Here is a 25,639-nt window from a genome sequence, read left to right as displayed (position 1 = left end):
CTACCTTAAATTAGCATACGAGTCGAACAGCTTCGGCAGAAGAATATACCGTAATCGTTGTTGGAATAATGATGTGCAACTCATCACTTGGTGGCAGCATCACATTGAATTCGTCATCATGGTACATTTGTAACTTTTTTGTTTTGTTTTAATTACTGTAACGGCAACTAATCTATAGTCTCCAAAAAAACGCCCACATTAAATATTACATAAATAAATTTAATAAGACCATAATTCTTCACATATATATTCACCAACCCTGATGAAAAAACAAGTGATTGAAATTGAAATGAAGATAAAGCACAGCAATTGGCTTGTAATGTTGGACACAACATATTTGAATCATTTTCTCCCATCAATTAATATAAAAATAATAACATGACATGAAACCCATTTAATAAATACATGTATAGTTTTATTTGTTAACAGTTGTCAAAGTTTTCCCATCAAAAACTTGTACTGAAAAGTAGTTCAATAAATAATGTAATGCAGACATTAATATTTTCAGGCTTCTCAAAGCCATCAGTTGTTCGCAAAGTTTTGTATCTGTTCATTCTAATACAAAATCAAGATGCATAAAGCTAACATTTTCATCAGCTATGTAAGCCTTTTTGCCAGAAATTTCATCAGGGAGTGGAGGGGGGGGTATTATAATCTCATCTCAGACAAAAGTAGTTTCATTATTGACTTATAGAGGACGCATTTCCTTATGGTAACTGCCGTTGTCTTGGGTTGAACAGAATTTTGATACCCGGTACACATCTTCTTAATCAATCTTTGAAACAATCAACTTCTTCATCAAAATGTAAAAGTTTGGAATCTAAATGCCAGTTCTCAATGAGTTCTTGCATTGTTGGTTTATCTTTCATTGGCAGCTTGTCTTGGAGTTCTCGTAAAGTATCTTGACTTGCACTGCGCCACTTAATAATCAAACTTTCCAATTTATCCAAATCATTCTGGAAAGTAAAAAGTTGTATTTAGAATCAAATTATTTCGAAGCCAGCGACTTTCAAAACTCTGTTTTTGCTTATTAATGTTACGTATCAAAATCAACTCAAATGATTTGATAAGTCACTTGTCTTTAGAACACCATTGAAATGTTCACTGTACAAAATTAAATAACTTAACTGGAATTGCAAAGTTTGTAAAAATATTTTGCTTGTAAAATTAAGGCATTTTACAATAATACCCATATGCTAAAAATCAGTCACTGTCAATCAAAGATACACAGTGACGTTAGATCATTAATGTTTCTGATCATTGAGTGCATGTCACAATTTAATTTTTTTGGTTCTGCTATTTTGCATGCATTTCTTTCATGTTTTTACGTCCAGTGACGAGGAGATAGAACCTAGAATGCATCTGAATTGACCACATGTGTTAAGGATGAGTTTTCACCAAGGCTTGCATCAGTATATTGATAAACCACATTGAAATAGCTGTATATTGTAGCGAATTTGACTCAATGGATGAACTTAACAGAAGAAGTGTTATCTTTTCTTTCTTAATTTAGCAAAGTTACAGATTAGCTAAAATAAAATAAATCAAATAGCTAAAAAGATGTGTTGTACAGTATAAAATACCATCTATACCGCATAAACTAACATGAACTTGAGATGAAACTACAAAGAAATTGCTCATATTTGCATGAATTTTTTTTTATCAATAAATGCTCAGTTTTATACCTTTGTTCTGTACATTTTCACCATCCTCAATTTTCGCAAAGTCTCTTCTTTTTCTGATAATTGTTTTTGCAGTACATCTCTCATTGCAAGTAAATGTGGAAGGTTTCCTTTATCTGGACTGGAATCTGTGTTTTTTCTCTCTCTGTCCACAGATAATTCTTCAGAATTTCTCCCTTGGCTTGAAGAACGTGGTGCTAAAAACAAAACAGTTTTAACAACAGGTTCTGCGTTTGTTTCTGTTTTCCTTCTCTTAGTTTGGCAGGATTTAAGTTCTGATTTAGGATCTGCCAGAGTTCTGATGGGGGTCGTCTCAGTTGGTGGAATGTCTTTCAGTTTTGGGCCACCTTGTCCAGGAGACAGCTGTTTATTATTATTGGTGGGGGAATAAAACGATCTTCTTGATCTTTTTAGTCGTTCCCTCAAACTGGAACTCATCTGAAAATAATGGGTAGAATGATATGACAATATTCAATGGCCAAATTACAGTATTATTGTTAATTATAGTAAAAATCAAACTAGGACCGGTTATTATCAAATAACCTGTTTAAGAATCAAAATTGGAATTTTTGTATGAATTATGACATTTAATTTTGAAAATGCTTTATACGCTTAAACAAACAAATAAGATTTTTTTACAAATTACGGACAAATAAAATAGCTGATTACATTTATCATCTTGCCCATGTCTACGAATTTACCTTTTTACGAAAATAAAAACAATTGATTACAGCTTACGAAAATACCCCTTGCCGACCCTCTTGATAACCGCAAAAAATTAGATGGTGTGTACAATAACAATCACTGCACATGCATATTGTTTTCAATTTTCATCCAACAAATACTGTTGTGTGTGCTGCAAAGATGTTTGCAAGAAATTGTGATCTTAACCAACAATATTTGCTGTTGGGATGCTTTTTTGCACCGCCCTCTATGTTCGAACTATTTTTTTAAAAAGATCAATAATTTAGTAAGATCATTGAATAAGGTAATAAGATGAACCTTTTGTCCGCCATATGGTGACGAAGAGTTTGCCATGATATCAATTTCGAGATCGTTCAAGGACCAAAGCATTGGTGGCACACAAACACAACACAACTTCACCCTCTGCCAGTTTCAGAAGTTGAAGGTTTTTTGACCCCTTAGGCTTCTGGTAGTTTGTATGACTGAGCATTTCATGCTTTAGCTTACTAGTACATAGTTTCGACACATCAAACAGTACATAATAATACACAAATTAACTTTAGTGTACGATCTAAGAGCTCTGTGATCGCTTCAAGAGACGGGGTGTAACAAAATTAAATTCCAAACAAAAGAATTTTAACTGACTTAGACAAGCTTTATTAACACCGGAAGTGTATTTCGTTTGCGTGCGCATCTCAACTGACGGCGCCATTTTTGATTTCAAAACATCTCTGAAAGCGAAACTTTTCATAGGATTTGTCCATTAAATTTCAATTAAGGAATTGAAAAGTTAATACATACTTCTGGTAAGTATAGTGATTATTTCAAATATTTTATATAGTTCACATGTAATGTTTGGAATGTATTTTCGATTATTCATGTCCTTGTTTTTTGTCGGACAATCAGCTCTCCGTCGAGAAACTACTCGGACTGGGTCAGCTGAGCTGCCATAAAAACACTGACTTTCAAGTCAGACAATGTGATCTTTTGTAATTTGCTAATCATTCATTTGAGTTTCAGTTTGTTTTCTACCAGAATTATTTATAAAATATCAATCAGATATTCAGAAAATGTGTTAAAATCATATGGATATGTACGAAAACTTTTTTTTAACATTGTTGTTTGATATATTGTATGTATCCCAAATCGGACTATGATTTATCATAAAATAAAAATGTTGTATCTGCAGGACACACAACAGTATTCGTATTTGTGCAGTGAGTGTCGTACGTACCACAACAATCAATACACATGCGTCTTAATTAAAGAATTTCATTGTTACATACAATGAATACTCAGATGCATGCTACAAGAATAGCGTTTCCATGTCATAAATCATGGTCCGATGTATTTATCAACACAGATTATCAAACAACAATATTAAAAATTACATGTTCTCGTCTATATTGCATCTTTAAAAGGAATATAATTTATATTTCCATGATCAATGGCAAAACCATGAACCATGACCATGAAACCATAACCATGAAAATATTTGTTTTTCTGTGCACTGTCTTTTAAAGCGTACTAATCAAACCAAACTGCTCATAATACTTTTGAACTTTCTTTTTTGTCATGACGCTAGTCTGATTAAATTCCAATGTATGGAGAGGTCGTTGCCATTTTTAATATCCAGCTGACAGTGTGCATCACATATAACTACATCCGATCAATAGACCAGATTAGACCACGTTCAATAAACATGTGCTTTCTTCTTGACTTCTGATGTCAGCAGTGCAAAAGTGGGAATGATTTTTACATAATTTTTGCCTTTCTAGCAACAATTGAAGTACCTCATATATCGCTAAACTTTATTGTAATCTCTGATTTTCAGTCTGAAAATTTGACCAGTCAAGATTAATTTTGTATTCTAAACATTTTTTTTAAAATTATTATTTGAAATTTTGGAGCTTTTTTCGCATTTTGGGTATTGTTCAACAAGAAACTAGCAATGTGACTTGTCAGAGAAGAATGGTTGAATATCTGTTCGTTTGAAAGTGTTGGAAGTAATTTTAGTATCTGACACATAGTTTTATAGGCAGGCAAGCAGGGAGGCAGGCAGATGCAAATGATTGTAAAACAGATTTTTACTATCCAGGTATAGAATGTTTTCAGTGAATATTTAAAATAATTATATTCTGTAGCCAAAATGCCGACTGTACAAGAAGAGATGATGTCACCTCTACCCAATAATCACTTACCATCCACACCAGCATCAGACTTCATTTCACCAACAACAAAACGTCATCGTGGCTTTGCTGCTAATCAGTCACCCATGCTTCGTAATGTACTGATCAATGATGACGCTGAAGAACGAAAACAACGCAGACGTTCTAAGGTGCTTGAAATGCAGAGATCGTTAGAAAGTCCTGTTGCAACACCAGGAGATAGGTAGAAATTCACATTGCTTGACATATTTAGTGTTATTTAACATTGTGTTATAGCGCCCTCCTGTGGCCATTTTGAATTTTTTTCTTTTTCATAACTTCATGTGCTTTTATTATCAGGAGGCGTATTTCTACAGATACAAGTACTTTAAGTAATGTACAAGTCACGGAACACTATTCCAATTGTATAAAATTATCAGCAGAAAATGTAAGTACAGTCTGTTAGTGGTTACATAGGTTACAAAATTAATAATAATGTTTTTATTTATTCTACATGTACATTTATAACTATTATTTTTTTTTTCAGAAAATTAATGCCAAAAATGCCTTTCACCTCCACTTAATTGACTACATGTCTGACTTGATCAAAAAGAAGGAAAAAGACGGAGGAATGACCAATTTTCAGGTATTTTTGAAAATCTGTTCTGTTAAAGTTATAATACATATGATAATAAAAAACAGTGTGTCAAATAACCCAACCTTGCCTAGATTTAGTCAACCTTTTTATGGCTTAACTGATAGTGACCACCGGAGGGTGCTAGGTCCATTTTAAATTTCATTTAATTAATTGGCGGTAAGTAATTACAATTTAGTTTTTAGCTATCATTCACGAAGTTATTCCTGTGGTGGTGATATTCAAAAAATATCAGCGGTGATACCACTTTTAACTCAATTTCAACCTGATGGCCTTCGTTTATTCCATAAAGTTGGATACAGTCTTCTCGGTAAACCACACCTTGGCTGTGTATCCATACTCCACGTGTTGCCTGATGTGACCTGCAAAACATTCAATACCGATATTAGACAAATTGTTGATAAATGGTTGTCTAGCTCGTGTTTTTTTTTAATTTACGGTTACTGGTTCAACAGAAATGGCAGGTTGTTACTTGTAATCATTCCATGTAGATTTGTAAACTATCCAGCTGCTACATAAAACTAACTTACTAATTGAACCAATCAGAACTTTGTTATTTGTCTAGCCAAACATCAGTGTTGTGGTAACATTAAAACTAGTTGATCTGGTTTGCATGGTTGCGTTATGTGGTGGTACTTCATCTCTTCAGGATGTTTTCGTTTTCTGCTTGTAACAGGATATCATAGAATGAGATTCATTTTCACACTAAATAGCTCTTCTCGTGTTGGTGTTCACGTTCAAACTGATGAAAATGTGATACCATAACTGTTTTTTTTGGTTTAACTTTAAATGGTATCATTTATTTACCGCTTTGAATCCAAACTTTTTGTTTTTATTTGCAGGTTGCGAGTTGTACATTGGATGCTAGTGCTAAGATTTATGCTGGTCGAGTTGATTCCATCCACGCTGATGCATACAAGATGCTTGGTGGCTTGGGTAGAGATAGTGACAAACGTACAGGTAACTAGTCGTCTGATGCTATTTGTCTTTCAGTCTTCGACAATATTATATTTGCTCTGACTTTATTTTTAATGCTTGATTTCTCATCCAGTTGTTCAGTTTTGCGCTGCCATTGTATTAGTTTTCTTCAGTTTTAAGAGCCAAAAGGTTAAGCATTGATTGGTTTAATTTTTTCAGAGGGAGATGGTCCTGGTGTGGGTGATGATGATGATGACGACGACCTACAGAAAAAAAAGAAACATAAACGGGTATGCAATAAACTACATGTACAAGATGTTCTTTACCTGTTTTATAAATATGTGACATACTGTATTAAAAACACGTCAAATAGCAAATTAGACTCAATACTTGAACTAAGATAATCCTAATTTAGCTAAGGTGTGGGAACAATCTCATTGTTAGAATATACTTTATTCTAAATAAGCTACATTTTAAATTAGCTAAAATAACATGCTAAAAAGATTTTAAGATGTTTAGCATGGAGTTCATTTTCACTGATTTTTGATTAGTTGAATGTAAAATATAGAGAAAAAAGGCATATTCACTGGATTTTATTTTCACTGAATCATCCCTTTAGCAAAAAGAACAAAAATAAGTTCTGAGCGAAATTAAAGTATTTTATAGTATATAAAAAAAAACAAATATGTAAGGAGTGTCATCATCACCTGGATCTGCTTGTGATCGTTTATATGAATAGTGATGTGTTACTTGTCTGCTTAACTAATTTAGTGACCGTGGGCTGAAAGCATAAAAGTATATTGTTGTATCTTTCTGTATCTAACGGTAATTAACTTGTACTGTTAATATAAATTGTTAACAACTGTCAATATTCATTGTTTTTCAGATGCGCAAGAAAAACACCATAGAAACCAATCTCAACAACATCAAGGGAAATCACCTGCAAATGGATTTTGAGGTTAGATGTTTGTTTTTGCAACAAAAACTTTTCTTTTATTATTGTATATACATGTATCAGTGTTCTCCAATTGTTTTCAGGGTTTCAGCTAATTTGCATATTGATTTGCTTACTAGTTTATAACATAATGTACAGCTATTTGAAAGCCAACTGTTTAGTCAAAACCCAAACAGTTGGCCAATTCGCTAGCGAGTTTGCTAATTCCTGGTACCTCAAATGCAAATGCATGCTTTTTGGAACGAAAAGATCGACATAGTGCACATTTGCATAACACAATCGAATAACTCAATGAAGTTCTTCTAACTGTGTTTTATCAGGTATCAAATTGTTAGAGGCTGACCAAAATATGTTGAACTATTTGAGCGAGTACAAATGTTAATCCTAGTGGGATGTCTTCAGACGTGCGGGCAAGTTATTGATGTAAATCACAGAGTATCACCCCTGTTGCCCTAAAACGCTTTGAGGAGAACACTATATGTACTGTTGATTCCATTTTAGGTGGATCCATTATTTCAACAAACCTCAGCTGAATTTGATGAAGGTGGAACCTCAGGACTATTATTAAATCATCTGTGTTTCAATGATGATGAATGTCAGTTATTACTAGATTCCAACAGTATTGCTAATCTATCTACTCTGACATATACTAAAGATGATGAAACAAGTCTTCTCAATGTTTCCGATATCAAAGGTAAGTCTACTGTAGCTGTAATAATAACAAGATTTTCTCTAAGTCACATAAGTGACATAAGCATGCATATAGAACTACATTCATACTTGTATGTATGAAATAAGGTATTATCTTGTTTGTTTCAAACATGTAACATAGTTGTTAGGACATGATTCATTAACTTTTTTAAATTTTTTTTTGGAGAAAAACTGTTGGAAAACATGCAAGAATGGGTCATTTTAGAAATATATCCATAGGAAATCAGGTTATAGCATTCTTTTGTGAAAAATAAATACACATGTAATCCCAATAATCAAGACAACCATAAAAAGTCATATTTTAACTACATAAGAATTGACGAAATTTTGAGTTATGGCAAAACCTTTTTACTAAAAAACTAATAATAAATTGCTCAAAAATCATTATTTTCATGTTGTTTTGACACATTTTTTGTGATACAGCAACATTTTCTGATATTTGTATTCACAGTTGTGAATTATGCTGTAAATGTTTCTGCTTTCTTATTTACAGCTATATACAAGTCTCTCAATTTTGATAAACAAATATGTGCAGAGTTTGCTGGTTTTGAATTTACTAACTGGAATGACACAGACGAGGTAAGCTGAAACATGTCAGACTTTGTTCTTTCAGTAACAGGGTTTTGTCATTGCTCTTCTGAGATCCATGTGTTCTGTGTGCTTATTATGTAATAGTTATCGCCCAATTTATAATGTTTTCTTGAACTGAATGTAACACATTATATTTTTGGTGGCCAATAATAATAATGATAATAATAATAATAATAATCCATCATGTGAAGAACATTGAATAATATATTGACTGTAATGGGTTATTTTGTGTATGTGATTCACTACAGGACACTATGACTAACATGTTATCTAAGATGAGTAATCATGAACATGCCTTTGATATGACTGCAATACCTGAACCTATAGATGACATGTCAGCACAGGATCTACCACCTGATGTTGGTGGATGTGATTTCAGTGATGATGAGGACATGGGTGGTGATGGATGCATTCCAGGTGGTACTACAGAAAATATTATTTTAATGGCTGATGATAAAGAAGCGCAGATGGCACAAAATGCACAAAACAAGTCAGTTTTAGAGAATTATTTGTTTTTAAATAAAAGATCAACTTCCAAATAAATGTTTTCCGTCACAGATGGTATAGCCAGACTCCTTTCTAGGAAACTGGGATTATAACGCTGTGACCTAAATCTGTTGAAAAGAAATAAAATAAATTTGATTTAAATGGAAATAAATTAAATTAATAATTTACTCATTTGATAAGTGCTGACTAAATAAAAGTGGTTAGCAGCAACATTCTCTGTTTCATGTGTTCAAAATTGTTACTAATTTTTTTCATTGTCTAGATATTTGAATTTTTCCATTGCAATAAACTGTAATGCATCATAATCATAGAATGATGGTGTCTGGGTATTCCGCAAACCTATCACCACTCGCACTTTGTGAATTACATTTAGAATTTAGCTACATTTATTTTCAAACCATAATTTCAGTAAAAATGGTCATCATTTATAAATATGAATCTAAAAAAGGTTGTCTTTTCCTTATTTGCAAAGGGACCAAAACAATTTGGCAATTGAATAAGAAAACAATGCAGTATTTATACCAATGTGACTAAAACTGCAATTCCATGCTGGTTCAACTGTTAGCCACAATTCAAACAGCCAACTACCAAGTACAGTCATGATTTGACAATAACATATTTAGAAATGTATAAAGACTGGTGATAAGCATCCATGTAATGCCATGCGCTTATTGTTTCACAGGATAATAACAGATGGTACGATAGGAGAATTATGTTTACAGCTGGCATCAGAACCTACGGAGTATTCTTATTTTAATCTTGATATGTTAACCACATGGGCCGGACCTGAACACTGGAAACTAAAGCCTAAACCCAGGGATTCATCAAGTCATGTTTCTGACAAGAAAAGAAAAGACAGAAAGGCATATTTTAAGATAGACTTTGATGAAGATATTAATTTTGATAAGCTGTTCACTGTTACTAAGGTACAGTGTAATTAATTTCTTCTTCAGTTTTCATTAATATTTAATCTTGTTTTACTTTGTGATAGTCATCTCATTATCGCCATCACATATTTATTATTATTATCGTTATTATTTACTGTATGTTCATTTGCAGGTGACAACAACATTGACAAAAACAACCGTTGAGAAGTGGCGAGAGACTGCTATCACATTGCCAGCTGATCTGCATTACAATCCTGATAATTTATTCCGGTTATTTGGACAACCTAAAGTCATGGTAGGTTGTTTCTTCAGATTTTTGATATTGTCAGTGGAACTACATGTAAGGATTGATATGAGATCTCTATGATTTGGTGTTATTTTGACGTGAGCTTCTACAGACAAGAAGTTACAACTCAATATAACCTGCAGTGATATTAGTTGGGAGATAGCGTTTCAGCCATGATATCAGTTATACCCATCTTAAATTCTTGATTAGCTTAACTACTGTAATAGTGTCATCTATGACTCTGTGCATGGTCCATTTGACCTGGTACATGAAATGACAAGATCTGACTGGAAGCACTCTATGATGAATCAGATACATGTAATCAGAATACAGTATAGTGAAAACGACAGCGTCTAAGAGATAAGTGACTGTGATAAGCATTCTGAGTTGAAGCATCAAATCTCATATTGTGTCTGTGTTGCCCAATTATCTATCCAGGCAGCAAAGCTTATAGAATAGGCAGCTTCATTGGATAATATTGATGGGATTCTGCCAAGGTTGAGAATTGAGTATTATCAGAATAAACGCAAAGATTATCCATGGCCAGGATAAATTCACTTATATTTATTACCATGCTTGGTACCTTGTGCTGTATTTCATTTGTCTTTGAAATAAATATTGCATACTATTGTGAAATGACTAATTTTCACTGGGTTTAAATTTCACTGATTTACCATTTCAGGCATATTCAGTGCGTTTTAAATTCACAGTTTTATCATTTAGATAATGTCTTCTATGCTAAATTTTACATATTCACTGGGTTTTAATTTAGCGCATTTTCTAGTCAGCAAAATAAGCAAAATTAAAACCCAGTATATCACCTAGAATATAATGTTTATTCCTTTCTAGGTTAAAAGACAAGCTGAGACTGAAACAGAGAATGAATCACTGGATGACGATATTGAGAATTACAACTATGAAAATGAAAATGACTGTAATAATTTCTGCCCAAGTGTTGAGGTACAGTCGTATTAATTGTACACATGTACTGCTTTGTTATTGCATTATTGCTGCTTTTTTGACAAATTCTGAAAGCACACACGTGTGAAATTTATGAATCGGGGAAAATTGCAATATTTTGTAGCAGTGAACATTCATTTGAGTTCTTTAAGACAGCAAGTCATGGTGACTTTTAGGAAATTTCAGTTCTCATAGTATCACCTCAATACTTACAACAGATCAGAAAGTGAGTTTAATCTTCAAAATGTTTTTATATTTCTGTAACCCCCATATTGATGTTTTTGTAGGATGATGATGAAATTGATGGTATGAGTGCTGGAGGCAGTGACATTAGTCAAAACACTAATTTTCAAAATAGTTTTGGTGTAAACGAGAGCGTCTTTGATGCATCATTGTTACAGGGCGATCATCTCGTAGCACAACCACATAAGGTAAGTTCATCTGTCACAATAACACCTTATTGCCATTAGTTACACAGTGTCGTAATTTTGCGGCACTGCATCAGGTATCTGCATCCTAACACATTTGGAAATGTGAATTCCAAATGTGGAATGATTTCCAAGATTGCAGAAATTTTTCATAATAAGAAAGTTCCAATGATTTTTACAATTCGATTCAGTTTTGAGCATCCTACATCAAGCGATTGGGCCAAAAACATGTATAATAATACAATTTTTAAGAGGATACTGTAAAGTGTACACTCTCACAGTATATAGTGGCATCAACCCCCCTTGGTCGGTCAATACTCTAGCTGTGTACTGTCCTTGTGCATACTTTGTGACATCCTCACTATAACCTCAGTCTTATTACAACTGTAATGCATTACCACAAACAAAAAACCTGTATACAATACATAGATATGTAATCTCTATTTATGGCTAGTTAAGTAAATAAAGACACCAAAATATTTAAAATGTCTCCTAATTCACAACCGGAATGCCAAAGTCATAGAGTATGCATGTACTGAGATAATCTTCAACTGTATAACGTACCTTCTCTATCTCTTTCTCTCCTCAAACAAGGAGAAGACACTCATCAGAATACATCCTAAATTGTGTTCTTGGACCGATTTTATTTACAGGTTGCTAGAATTGATATTCAGTATGCCCGCACTGCCAAGAAGATGGATGTGAAAAAACTGAAGTACAGTATGTGGAATATATTAACCACTGCTGAAGAAACTGACAAAGTAAGCATTTATAGATTATCATGACCAAGTAAGCATTTATAGATTATCATGACCAAGTAAGCATTTATAGATTATCATGACCAAGTAAGCATTTATAGATTATCATGACCAAGTAAGCATTTATAGATTATCATGACCAAGTAAGCATTTATAGATTATCATGACCAAGTAAGCATTTATAGATTATCATGACCAAGTAAGCATTTATAGATTATCATGACCAAGTAAGCATTTATAGATTATCATGACCAAGTAAGCATTTATAGATTATCATGACCAAGTAAGCATTTATAGATTATCATGACCAAGTAAGCATTTATAGATTATCATGACCAAGTAAGTATTTATAGATTATCATGACCAAGTAAGCATTTATAGATTATCATGACCAAGTAAGTATTTATAGATTATCATGACCAAGTAAGCATTTATAGATTATCATGACCAAGTAAGCATTTATAGATTATCATGACCAAGTAAGCATTTATAGATTATCATGACCAAGTAAGCATTTATAGATTATCATGACCAAGTAAGCATTTATAGATTATCATGACCAAGTAAGCATTTATAGATTATCATGACCAAGTAAGCATTTATAGATTATCATGACCAAGTAAGCATTTATAGATTATCATGACCAAGTAAGCATTTATAGATTATCATGACCAAGTAAGCATTTATAGATTATCATGACCAAGTAAGCATTTATAGATTATCATGACCAAGTAAGCATTTATAGATTATCATGACCAAGTAAGCATTTATAGATTATCATGACCAAGTAAGCATTTATAGATTATCATGACCAAGTAAGCATTTATAGATTATCATGACCAAGTAAGCATTTATAGATTATCATGACCAAGTAAGCATTTATAGATTATCATGACCAAGTAAGTATTTATAGATTATCATGACCAAGTAAGCATTTATAGATTATCATGACCAAGTAAGCATTTATAGATTATCATGACCAAGTAAGCATTTATAGATTATCATGACCAAGTAAGCATTTATAGATTATCATGACCAAGTAAGCATTTATAGATTATCATGACCAAGTAAGCATTTATAGATTATCATGACCAAGTAAGCATTTATAGATTATCATGACCAAGTAAGCATTTATAGATTATCATGACCAAGTAAGCATTTATAGATTATCATGACCAAGTAAGCATTTATAGATTATCATGACCAAGTAAGCATTTATAGATTATCATGACCAAGTAAGTATTTATAGATTATCATGACCAAGTAAGCATTTATAGATTATCATGACCAAGTAAGCATTTATAGATGTATCATGCTATTATCTTGCATGGCAATATAAACACCATCTGACTGGAAACGGGCCTCTTGATTGACACCAGGTGGTGAGCATGGAATAATCATGCTTGTCTGTGTTTCACTGTTATTCTCAAAGGACGTACTATTATATGTAAATTATGAAATTATATCTCAGACCAACTATCAATATCCCATTAAAGCATGAGCTTTAATTGAACTATATTAATCCTATACATTTATTGGGCCAAGTATCTCAGTTTAATACCATTCTATTTTTTATGTTGTCCTTTTCAATAAGGTGTTTTCACCAGCTTGATGATCTATCATATCTATGCTAAAAAAATGATATGTACTGTTATAAGGGCAACAAATTGGAGAATTTTGAAATATTAGTATTTCCACAGAATAATGTGTTACTGTGGATTCCTATGAAATACGTTTCAAAATGGCTGCATTTTAAATTATTTTGCTTATGTTTTCTTGAAAGCTTATCCTTCTTTCTCTGTAAAAACTTTAAACATGAATGATGCATGTATACACAACTTTTGAACAATTTACTGTGATCAACTTAGTGGTTGAAAACTAACTTAAAACTATATAATAATATAATTTGTGATTTAAAATAAAACAATAATTTCTCATTTTACATATGGCTGACAGCTTCTACATGTATGGAGGGGGTGTGTGGTAAACTTCTGAATATATTTGAAAATAGAAATATGTATGCTTTTTTTTACCATAATAACATTTAAAATGCTAGTGCAGAAACTAGTGTAAATCACTACCTTGCAATGATCTTTTGTTGTTTTGGCCTTTAAACTTGTACACCAAGATTTGGCTAAATTTTGGAATAAGAGGCTAGATTTAGAAAGTACTGGTAAGTGAGCAAACAGTGACACTTTCCTTGGCTTGCAAGTCTTCAGAATACAAATATAAATCTGTGTTTTTATGTTTCAGGAAAATACAGCATTGAATGGAATGTCTGAAAAGACTTCAGTTGCTGGTAAACAGTCCTTTAAAGATTTATATTCTGTTTTGCCGGCCAAAATATCCACAACTATGGCAAAGAATTTATCCATTCCAATGTGCTTTGTTTGTCTTCTACACTTGGCAAATGAAAAGGTGAGTGCTTGACTTTGTTTTAACAAATGCTATTTCAGAGCCATTTCTCTTGACATGCCTTGATCATTCATACTGTATACATTGCGACATACATCATATCAGATATATGCACATCTATTTGTTTTATGGTTCACTTTAAGATGGTTGAATGGCAGACATTTTAATGTTAAAAACTCATCAAAATTGAGCATTTCTATTACTGACCCAGATCTTGGTTGTGAATGGATAGATTTCGTTCGAACTTGGTACATACATTCATCATCATGGGACATTGTTGCACATCGTTTTGTTTTTCAGATTAGATTCAAAATGGCTGACTGGTGGCCATTTTGAATGCAGTTCTAGATTATTTCTAACATGCTCTGACTGTTCATGTTCAAACTTGATGCATTTCTTACACTTGATGACTCGTGGGGAGTATGTAAAGTAATTATGATTTTCTACATTGAAGATTCCCACTGGGATGTTTTAATGGTGACAATCCATGCAAAAATTATGATTAATATTTAGAAATTAAAACAATGAAATGATCATCAACATCTAGCTGCTGTGAAGAGCATTTCAATTTGATCGTTTTATGAATAAATATCTGGCAAATATATTCATGCTTTTAAATATAACGGACAATAGTGCCAAAACAGTGATAATAATAAGCCTAACAGTATTGTCTCAGAGAACAACTTTAAACGATGACACAGCAAACAAGGAGTGTGGTAACAGCAATTTTGGTTTTGTGTTTATGAGATAGTGAGGGCACTGTTCAGGATGTACTACTGCTGCTTGTGTAAATGCTTCTTGAATCAGTCAAATCTGGGCTTAGTATGATGAATTGAAAATACATTTCAAAACAATTTTTTGACTGTATGTAGTTTATTTAATTTATTTTCTTTTTTTAACAGACTTTGAAAATTGAAGATATTGAAACGTTCTCTGATCTCATTATTTCGCAAGATTCTTTCTGAAGACAACACAACTGTTTCTCATTCGTCAAACAAACCACTGCCATATTTGTAATGTAAATAAACTTAATGGTATATCTGATATATATATATTTTTATCTGTACAAAGTCATTCAGGAATCCTCATCTCCATTGCATGTTCAGTTTTTTTTGCACTACTTTTTTTCATACACTGCCACAATTTGATACTTAGTTTTCAGTAATTCTAACTTATTGTTATTGAATACAAACTGAACAAAACTTTTGAAACTATACTTTGCTTGTAATATTTATATTATAATGTATTTCCTCTCAGTTATCTATGTTGGTTAGAATATTTGATTAGAATCCTTTGACATAATGAGTGATTTGAATCATATACCAATTCAGTATATTATGTAAGTTTCCAGACTCTTTCAATTTCTTGTTATTTGTCAAGCATTTGAGTAGATTCCTGTGTTTAGTACTCAGTATCATCAAATAATTGTATTGTATGTGGGTTTTTTTGCTTGACAATTTCATGATGGTAAACACTAAATTATAATGCCATGCATTTTACATCGCCTTTGAATGTTTCTGTCATCTTTTGCTGTCGATACTCTTTCAAATCAAGTCCAATAATTTGAACAATAACTGTAGGTAATGGGAAATTATGTCCATTTGGTTTCAAATTAACAAAAAAATCAAAGAAGAAAAAAAAACATGTAAAACATCACACCAAAAGTGTTTGTGAGTTAACTGTGTAAATGATGTTCAGGGTTGGTAATGTACTATGTGTGAATTCTTTTGAATCTGAATCTGTAGGACAGCTCTATCTCTGGTTACCACCACTCAATAACTAATATCAATCAATACTTCCTTGCTTTTTGGTTTCTCTCACAAGAATTTGACTGTAAATTGTGCCCATTGACATCAAAATTCTTCAGTGACTTTATGTCTTGAGGACCTTGAAGAAATCTTCAGTGATTCCCCATCACAAGAGAAAGGTTTGTCTTGTGATATTAAAGCAACCTGTAGTATTGAGTGGTGGGCTCAAGTTTTACTCAACATGAAACTTTGACAACATAGAGAAGACAATACAATTACTTTCTTCTGTTTGACCTGCAATTAACTTTTTTTTTAATTCATTTTTAAATAATACATACGATGTTGGGTTGTAAGAAATGTACAAGGATTTCTTTTTTATTTTTGTCTAGTGATTTTTTAATAAGACATGTAACTTGTATGTAAAGGATAGTTTTCATCTCAGAGGATAAAACAACTTTGCTTGAAGGTGATGGCCGAGTACAGTGCAGCTTCTTCAGAACACTCATACATGCATAGCCAGTTGCTTGTAGCTTGCTGTATAATGTCACGGTGTAGCGCCCTCTAGTGGGGAAAGTGAAGTGAGAATAATAAATGCTATGTAAACTATGCCTGAAGGTGTCATGCATTGGAAATTATTTAACTTCAGAGTCCAAAAAGATGACTTCATAGATTTTGAAGGTATCCAAGTAAAGCCATGGTCATTTGTACCAAACACTTCTTGGCTATCATCAGCTGAAAGAAGGCCCATTCCTCTGTCAGGCATGCATACCAAATATTCTCTATTTAGAAATGCTTCAAACTTAAATTTGTTGTATATTGAATTATTAAAATATTCTTTATATTTTGACCATAAAAATACCTACAATTTATGTAAGTGCATGTGCTATTATTGTATTTGTTTTATTATTAGTAGCAAATGAACTTGCATAATGACAGATGTGTCTGTGGTCATAACTTATTTATTTGAAATTGTGCTTCAAATAGAGCGAATACTGTTTGCCTTTATGCAGTAGTTTTGCCATAGTATCGTATTTCTGCAGTTTTGACTGGACTATCATAGGGTTACTGGTTGTTTTGCCATAGTATCGTATTTCTGCAGTTTTGACTGGACTATCATAGGGTTGTGGTTGTTTTGCCATAGCATCGTATTTCTGCAGTTTTGACTGGACTATCATAGGGTTACTGGTTGTATTGTCATACTTTCGTATTGCAGCAGTTTTGATTGGACTATCATAAGGTTACTGGTTGTATTGCCATACTGTCGTATTTCAGCAGTTTTGACTGGACTATCATAGGGTTGTGGTTGTATTACCATACTGTCGTATTTCAGCAGTTTTGACTGGACTATCATAGGGTTGTGGTTGTATTACCATACTGTCGTATTTCTGCAGTTTTGACTGGACTATCATAGGGTTGTGGTTGTATTGCCATACTGTCGTATTTCTGCAGTTTTGACTGGACTATCATAGGGTTGTGGTTGTATTGCCATACTGTCGTATTTCTGCAGTTTTGACTGGACTATCATAGGGTTGTGGTTGTATTGCCATACTGTCGTATTTCTGCAGTTTTGACTGGACTATCATAGGGTTGTGGTTGTATTGCCATACTGTCGTATTTTTGCAGTTTTGACTGGACTATCATATGGTTGTGGTTGTTTTGCCATAGTATCGTATTTCTGCAGTTTTGACTGGACTATCATAGGGTTGTGGTTGTATTGCCATACTGTCGTATTTTTGCAGTTTTGACTGGACTATCATAGGGTTGTGGTTGTTTTGCCATAGTATCGTATTTCTGCAGTTTTGACTGGACTATCACAGGGTTACTGGTTGTTTTGCCATAGTATCGTATTTTTGCAGTTTTGACTGGACTATCATAGGGTTGTGGTTGTATTGCCATACTGTCGTATTTTTGCAGTTTTGACTGGACTATCATAGGGTTGTGGTTGTATTGCCATACTGTCGTATTTTTGCAGTTTTGACTGGACTATCATATGGTTGTGGTTGTTTTGCCATAGTATCGTATTTCTGCAGTTTTGACTGGACTATCATAGGGTTACTGGTTGTATTGCCATACTGTCGTATTGCAGCAGTTTTGACTGGACTATCATAGGGTTGTGGTTGTTTTGCCATAGTGTCGTATTTCTGCAGTTTTGACTGGACTATCATGGGGTTGTGGTTGTATTGCCATACTGTCGTATTTCTGCAGTTTTGACTGGACTATCATAGGGTTACTGGTTGTATTGCCATACTGTCGTATTGCAGCAGTTTTGACTGGACTATCATAGGGTTACTGGTTGTATTGCCATACTTTCGTATTGACTGGACTATCATAGGGGTTGTGGTTGTATTGCCATACTTTCGTATTTCAGCAGTTTTGACTGGACTATCATAGGGTTACTGGTTGTGGTTGTATTGCCATACTGTCGTATTGCAGCAGTTTTGACGACTATCATAGGATTGTGGTTGTATTGCCATACTGTTGTATTTCAGCAGTTTTGACTGGACTATCATAGGGTTGTGGTTGTATTGCCATACTGTTGTATTTCTGCAGTTTTGACTGGACTATCATAGGGTTACTGGTTGTATTGCCATACTTTCGTATTGCAGCAGTTTTGACTGGACTATCATAGGGTTGTGGTTGTATTGCCATACTGTCGTATTGCAGCAGTTGTGACTGGACTATCGTAGGGTTACTATTTCTGCTTATGGCATCACATTGCAGCACTCCCACGAAAACCACCATTTCCCCATGGAGTGCATGGGTACATAGTTTACACCCTTGAAAATCAACCAAGTCCAAATCACAAAAAGGCACAAATGTACCTTATGAGTATCCACCAATTGTTGACAAGTGACCTCAATTTGAGTACGAGAAACGATTCAAAAATCAAGAAGCTGTTAGATAATGTATACTATTTTACATTATAAAATCAATTTGTTCTTTGTCATGCAGTACCCGTGAACATGTCCAGGAACATCAGATAGAAAATCACATATTTGTAAAGAATAGCGATCTCCACATCTTAGTGGTTAAGAGTTGACCATTAGAAAACTCAAAGGGTAGAACTACTGTGCAAAGTTTTTCTATTCTTCACCGAGTTTTGAGCTAGCTGTAACATTTGTTATATATGTTTGGGATTTTTTTTTTCTATAAATTTTTACTGTGCACATTTTTTCCCTTGTAATTCCACCACTGTGACTCCCCAATGGTCAAACCCCTTCGTGACATTTATTCACCAATTGTAGAGATTCAATAGTCAGTACAAGACTGGATCATGCAATCCAAAACCATGTTTATTAGGCAGTCAGTCTGTCGATTCTCCATACAGGTATTACAATACAGTAGGTAGGTACAACAGAATAGAAATAAATAGCTTTTTTGCAAATGCACACGAACATGACAGTGTAATAAAGAAGTGTATTCTTAAGATGCTCATTCTCTCAGGGTCTTTGCGCAGTTTGATTTCAATGTAATGTTTTGGAGAAAGCACCGTTAATTTTGTTTTGTTTTGTTTTTTGAAATACTTGTGTGACAAAAAGTATTCAAGAAGGTCTGGATATATTATTAATATAATAATTAATAAAACAATCACATTATAGTTATATTAATTAATATGCAATATACAGCTACTCTTTCACTCGTTTGCTAAATCAGATTTTTTTAACAGTACTAAATTTTAAAATCAACGTATATTTTTTAAACTTCTGTACCATCTACATAAGGTTGTGCTCTTTTAACATTGCATTTCAAAGTTTTGGCAAAACATTCTTTGCTTTTTGCACATCACAGCTTCACTTTAAAATTTATACAATATTTTTTTTTTTTATTTCAACTAAAAATTGCTTTTTTTCTCAATCCTACAAAAATACACAAATATTTGTTTCAACTACCAGTACATGCATGCACAAAGTTTGCCATGAAATAGATTCAAATACTGTTATGTTAACAGACAGATGTTAGTTATTAACGCCTCGCTCTCTAGGGGGAAAAACAACTAAAACACTACTAAGATGTTATTATTGTGCTCTTCATGATTCACTGTAAATACAAAAAAAAAAATCAGCTCAAATTTCTTCAACACTGCACAGCGAAGAAATCAGTTAAAATGTACTCAATGTATCAACAGTGGAAACGATAAAAAAACAAATTTAAAAAAAACACTGCCCTCACTTTTAGGAGTTGAACAAGTTAAAACTATCCTCGTACTATGCTACCACTTAGATTGAAAATATACAAATTCAGACCACTGAAAATGCAACTTCTATTATTATAAGAAAATCTTTAAAATAACTACAATATCGCTAAAATTATTACAGAAACATGTTACTGTATTTACCACTTCTATGTAGTTTAAAACAACAACACATTGCGCATAGTTGAAACATGAGCAAAAAAAAAAAAATTTACTGCTTCTAAGGAAAAAACAAAACATTTAATATATGCATCCTATTTTAACTAATAAAGTAATCCAATATCAGTTGCCTAGGAAACAGAACAGGTTGCAAGAAGATAGAAGAGTGATAACGATAATAAAATAAAGACTAACACATCACATCAAAATGAAATGGGATGTGTATTTTATAGCTGTCATGGTGAGCTTGCAAAAAACAAAACAGTAGTATAAACACATATATACTTTGCATATAATACTAAAATAATTTACATAAAATCAAACTATATCAATATATTAAGCAAGAATCCAGCACTCTTCAGTCTAGCGACAATATTGTAAGTAAATTATTCAGATTTGCTGCATTTCAGCAAGCACAGAAACTGTACAAAATATTGAAAACAATGGTACCATTTAATTTAGTTTCATGCATAATAACAAATATTTTTAGTGTAATTTTTATCACCTCAATGAAATTACTCGATACTAGATTTGAGCAAATAACATCAGCCATAAGGCTTTTATACTGGACTGGACATTGCTCAAAAACTTTGAAATCTGGTACCATCAGTCATAATTTTTCTGAAATATGGCCAAATGTTCTTAATACGAGTTCAACTAATTTTGGAGAAAGGCAGATATAATCACAAATCAACAATAAGCACATCTATAACTGAAAAGCATGGATTCCAACATAATTTTCTATCTACAGCTAAACCATGATACAAATTCAAACATCAATGTACTCTTTATAATGCTGCATAAAAACAAAGTCAAGGCAAAATGGGATGAATAAAAATAAATGGCAGTAACTTTAAAAAAAAAAAATTATGCAGAGTTGATTGGATTCATAATTAGCAGAAAATTTGGACATGATGATAATCACACTCAAAACAGCAATATTCATAATATTAATATAATACTCTTTTCAAAGGTCTATACATGTAAAGTACACACAATCAAAATAATTCAAAGTATCAAAGTGGTATTATTCTACCATAATGTGTTTTTGGTTTCCAATAATAATACTCCTGCATGAAAAACTAATGTCAAATATCCAATATCAGAAGGTTTAAGCATGTTCATAATAATCTGGAGGAACTGACACAAAATTTGAGCAAGCTCACAAAACTTGTTGACAAGACTTAAGCATGTTGACAAGACTTGAGCAAGCTCACAAAACTTGTTGACAAGACTTAAGCATGTTGACAAGACTTGAGCCTGCTCACAAAAACTTAGACATGCTCACTCGCAGGTATTGGTTTATCAATAGACATTATGCAGGAGTATACATTTTACGGTCTTTACAGGCAAGTTACAAATGACATAACATGATGTGACTAACTAATCATAAAGACATTCTCTGTGCGATCAAGAAGTATTTTTGGTATGATTGTGTTACATTTAGCATTTGGTGACAACTACAACGAAATAGCAGTTGACTTTTTAAAGCATAATTTACTACTTTGAATACATTAGTAAATAGGCGTAATCATAACACAATACAGGAAATAGAGTACACTTTGATTAGACTAAGATGTATGGCAAGGGTATTTCTTGTAAATAAAACAAGTAGTGCATAAGATGCAAGACAGCATAAAGCAAGACATTAATTTTTGTTAGCAGTCAATAAGAACAAGGCAAAAACAAGACAATATATCACAAAAAGTATATAAATATCAGAAATGTTGTTCATCTTGGAACATTTTTCAATAAGTTAGAGCTAAAACATATTGAGCATTTCATTGCAATCTTTAAAAGCCACCATCACAATTGTTCAAGCAAACTGTAGCTGGTTTTAACAAGTTGCAGTTTAATGTCCAACGATCAACTAAATTATAAATCAAAAATTACTTTGATAAAAAAAATTATGAGCCAAGTTCTGTCCTGGCATTGGCAGATGAACCAAAATAGCAAACAAGTACGGTCCCGCTTCGGCAGATGACCCAAAAGCGTACAAGTACAGTCCCCACTGCGGCAGTGGAGCCAAAAGCGTACAAGTACAGTCCCCACTGCGGCAGTGGAGCCAAAAGCACACAAGTATGGCCCTCGTCTTTGGCTTACCCCAATATATTAACAAGAAGTTAATCTAACTCTGACAAGTTAGCAACAATTTTATGTGCAACATACATACATAGTATGTAAAGAACAACTTAGCAGAGATACATAGTATGTATGTATGTATGAAGCTTAATTCATTTTATAAGTGTTGAAATTTGGATGCTAAATACCAAAGTACTTAAATCTAGAAAATTATTCAATCATGTTTTGTTTAATTTATACATACATGTCATTTTTAAATTCTACATATAATGGTTATAAAATGGCCAACACCAAATACCACACCAGAATAGCATAATCATTTATACTATACACATGTCATATAAACAATTGAAATCCTAATTACAGCCTACAATGCGACTTCACTCTATTTCATCATTCTTCACTCTTGACTGTGAACTGTATACTGATGTATCATCACTGCTACTCTGATCATCATCATCTCGCAGCAACATTTCACGTTCAACATCTTGGGCAGTCTTTTCAAATGATCTGCGTAACTTGGCTTTGAATTCCACAGATGAATGCTGTGAGTTGCTGTCTTCTGCTCTTTCTTCATCTCTGGTCTGTTGTTCTTTCCTATCTAAGTCATTTTCAGGATCATTATCAGCGGTTCCTTTGTGGAACGCACTCATTATGTTTTTCAATGCAGTGTCTATATTGGTAGTTAAATTACGTTGATATATTGCACTGGTGTCAGTTTTTATTGCACTATCTTGTAAAGCTTCATCTGCACTGGACTTGTGTGAACCACCTCCTCCCATGGCACCAGCCTTCTGAAGGAAGCTGCTGATGGAACCATCCACACCAAGACCCGCTCCAGCAACTGAACCTAAAGCCCCATACTCCGCCAGAAATGAATCCGGCCTTTCGGAATGTCTCTCAAACAGTTCACGTAAACTTTTTGGTTGATCTGTTGGGGAAGTAACTTCACCTACAATAAAGCAATCTGTATTTTCAGTTGAACGGGGTAATGGTGATGCATCTGTTGGACCTCGAAGAGCATTCATCACTTCCTGTATTCTTCTTGCTTCATCTACACTGGACACTGCAACAAGTGGAGGTCTTTCCAGCAAAGACGCAAACATACTACCAGGAAGACTACTGCTAGATGAATGGCTTCGGTTTTTTCTCAAGATGCTTGGAACAAGTCGATGTCTATCAGATGTTGATGATGACCATCCTGAAATACTTCTCTCTAGAAAAGACGATGTTGATGAAGTGGATGATGCTAGGGAAGCTAGGGACACAGATGATGAAGATGGTGACAACACAGGAGATGATGGCTTAGAAGATGGATCTGCATCTGAAAAATCTCGATGTCGCTTTGAAGCTCTTTTGCTCTGTCTCTGTAAGTGACGTTCCTTGACCTTGTACTCCAGGGTTGAATGTGGAACACCAAACACATTACCAGCTCTAGTAACGGTCATCTCACCTCGCTGCACTGCTTCAACCGCTTGAATCAAGTTGTCCCGGTCATAGCACCTGTAGCGACCTCTTTTAGGACGCGATTGCTTCTGTGGTTTGTCAAGGTCTTCATGTTTCCGCTTATGATGTGAATCATACGAATTATTATGATGATGATGGTGATGGTGGTGAGAATGAGAGTGATGATGGTGCGACTTGGAACTAGAACTATAATGATCACTGCTGAACGAGTTTCTGTTAATTCCAAAATCTTTCATCAAACTTGTTTTGGATTTGTCTGCAGCGTCTGATTGGCCAGCTAGGGGATTGAGTGGCTTGTAGGTCGGTACTTTCAGTGGTGTGTTTGAAGAGCTTTCTCGTTCAGACCTCTGACTCTCCTGCATTTCCTGCTTCTCAGAAACACGCTGCTCAATGAGTTGACGAAAAACACTGGGAGGGAAGGGTAGTTTAATTTCATTTGCATAATTAAGAGAACCTCTCTTATTTTTGAATTGTTCATCTCGGCCGGGGATGTCAGAGAGGAAATCATTATAGGCACTATCATGCATCAGCTCACCCATTGTAAGTTGGCGTTTACAAATCTGCTCTGGATCTGGCTTCTCTTTCAGAAAATTTCTAAGCTTTGTGACAGGGTCTACTTCATCATCATTGATACCATTAGAAGCTGAAGTTAAGCTATCGACAGCAGAGCTAAACAGACTTTCCTCTTTAAATAAAGACGGCCGACATTCCAAGTCGCCATTAGTAGCCACAACAGAATCTTCAAACTTAGCTTCTCTGCTATTTCCATTCCACTCCTTTTCCTCAACTTTAATACTATCAACATTATCGTTATTTAACACGATCGGCTGTTTCTCTAATAAATCACCCAATGAGGAGCTGGAATTTCCTCGTGGCAAGCTACTTCGCTCATTTCTCCAGACGGTTGGTTTATTGAGATGGTTTCTTATAGTAGATCTTGGGATACCATACAGGATGGCAGCTCTCCTTGTTCCAAGTTTACCACTACGCACATCACGAATTGCTTGTCTTAAGTCGGCCTCAGTATATGTACTATTGTAAGAACTCTTAAAAGGTGGACGTCCTCGTCTACTGCTAACTTCTCCATGGTGCTGTCTGTGAACATTAAAAAGTATGATAAAGAAAAATTATTTTAAGATGGGATCATTAAATAAATGTAACAACATACTACACATCGCTAGTACAGCCTATGTTATCCAATGGTGATTTCAAAGCCATATTTTCACAAGGCACAAAAATTTAACTTGGTTGATATTTCATACTGATATGAAATTGTGGTATACTGGTACCTGTAAACTACAAAGCTGTTACATGATTAGGCGTACTGTATTTGCTTTATTTGTAGTGTTTATATAAAAGACAGAGAAGTGTCTATGATCAAAATAAGTAACATTTTTAATCATCCAG

General features: G+C 33.7%; 3 protein-coding genes across 3 annotated transcripts in view; 1 reads left to right on the top strand and 2 right to left on the bottom strand.

The window, feature by feature from the left end:
- Positions 1-393: 393 nt before the first annotated feature.
- On the bottom strand, positions 394-2,812 carry LOC100378996 (swi5-dependent recombination DNA repair protein 1 homolog). Its single transcript, XM_006825893.3, has 3 exons — positions 2,685-2,812; positions 1,686-2,120; positions 394-956 (listed from the first exon to the last, which is right to left on the bottom strand). The coding sequence occupies exons 1-3, from the start codon at positions 2,754-2,756 to the stop codon at positions 771-773; spliced, it is 693 nt and encodes a 230-aa protein (XP_006825956.3). The 5' UTR covers positions 2,757-2,812; the 3' UTR covers positions 394-770.
- Positions 2,813-3,030: 218 nt separating this feature from the next.
- LOC102806547 (condensin complex subunit 2-like) lies at positions 3,031-16,940 on the top strand. The gene is made up of 17 exons (XM_085504472.1): positions 3,031-3,172; positions 4,511-4,757; positions 4,874-4,961; positions 5,061-5,159; positions 6,011-6,128; positions 6,306-6,376; positions 6,973-7,044; positions 7,543-7,735; positions 8,246-8,331; positions 8,592-8,833; positions 9,533-9,776; positions 9,910-10,032; positions 10,873-10,983; positions 11,271-11,414; positions 12,065-12,172; positions 14,423-14,587; positions 15,487-16,940. Exons 2-17 carry the CDS (start codon positions 4,516-4,518, stop codon positions 15,547-15,549), a joined length of 2,169 nt encoding a protein of 722 aa, XP_085360598.1. The 5' UTR covers positions 3,031-3,172; positions 4,511-4,515; the 3' UTR covers positions 15,550-16,940.
- Positions 16,941-19,607: 2,667 nt separating this feature from the next.
- The window catches only part of LOC102806435 (ligand-dependent nuclear receptor corepressor-like protein), a 33,760-nt gene continuing 27,728 nt past the window's right edge, over positions 19,608-25,639 (bottom strand). Inside the window, exon 6 of the mRNA XM_006825891.3 lies at positions 19,608-25,327. Within this exon, the coding sequence (XP_006825954.2) occupies positions 23,146-25,327 (2,182 nt within the window). The 3' untranslated portion in view covers positions 19,608-23,145. The remainder of the gene's footprint in view (positions 25,328-25,639) is intronic.

Source organism: Saccoglossus kowalevskii, chromosome 10 (genome assembly GCF_978046115.1).
Source record: "Saccoglossus kowalevskii chromosome 10, keSacKowa6.1, whole genome shotgun sequence".
Taxonomy (NCBI): domain Eukaryota; kingdom Metazoa; phylum Hemichordata; class Enteropneusta; family Harrimaniidae; genus Saccoglossus; species Saccoglossus kowalevskii.
The sequence above is the reverse complement of the archived record's forward strand: the minus strand, read 5'-3'. Positions and strand labels throughout refer to the sequence as shown.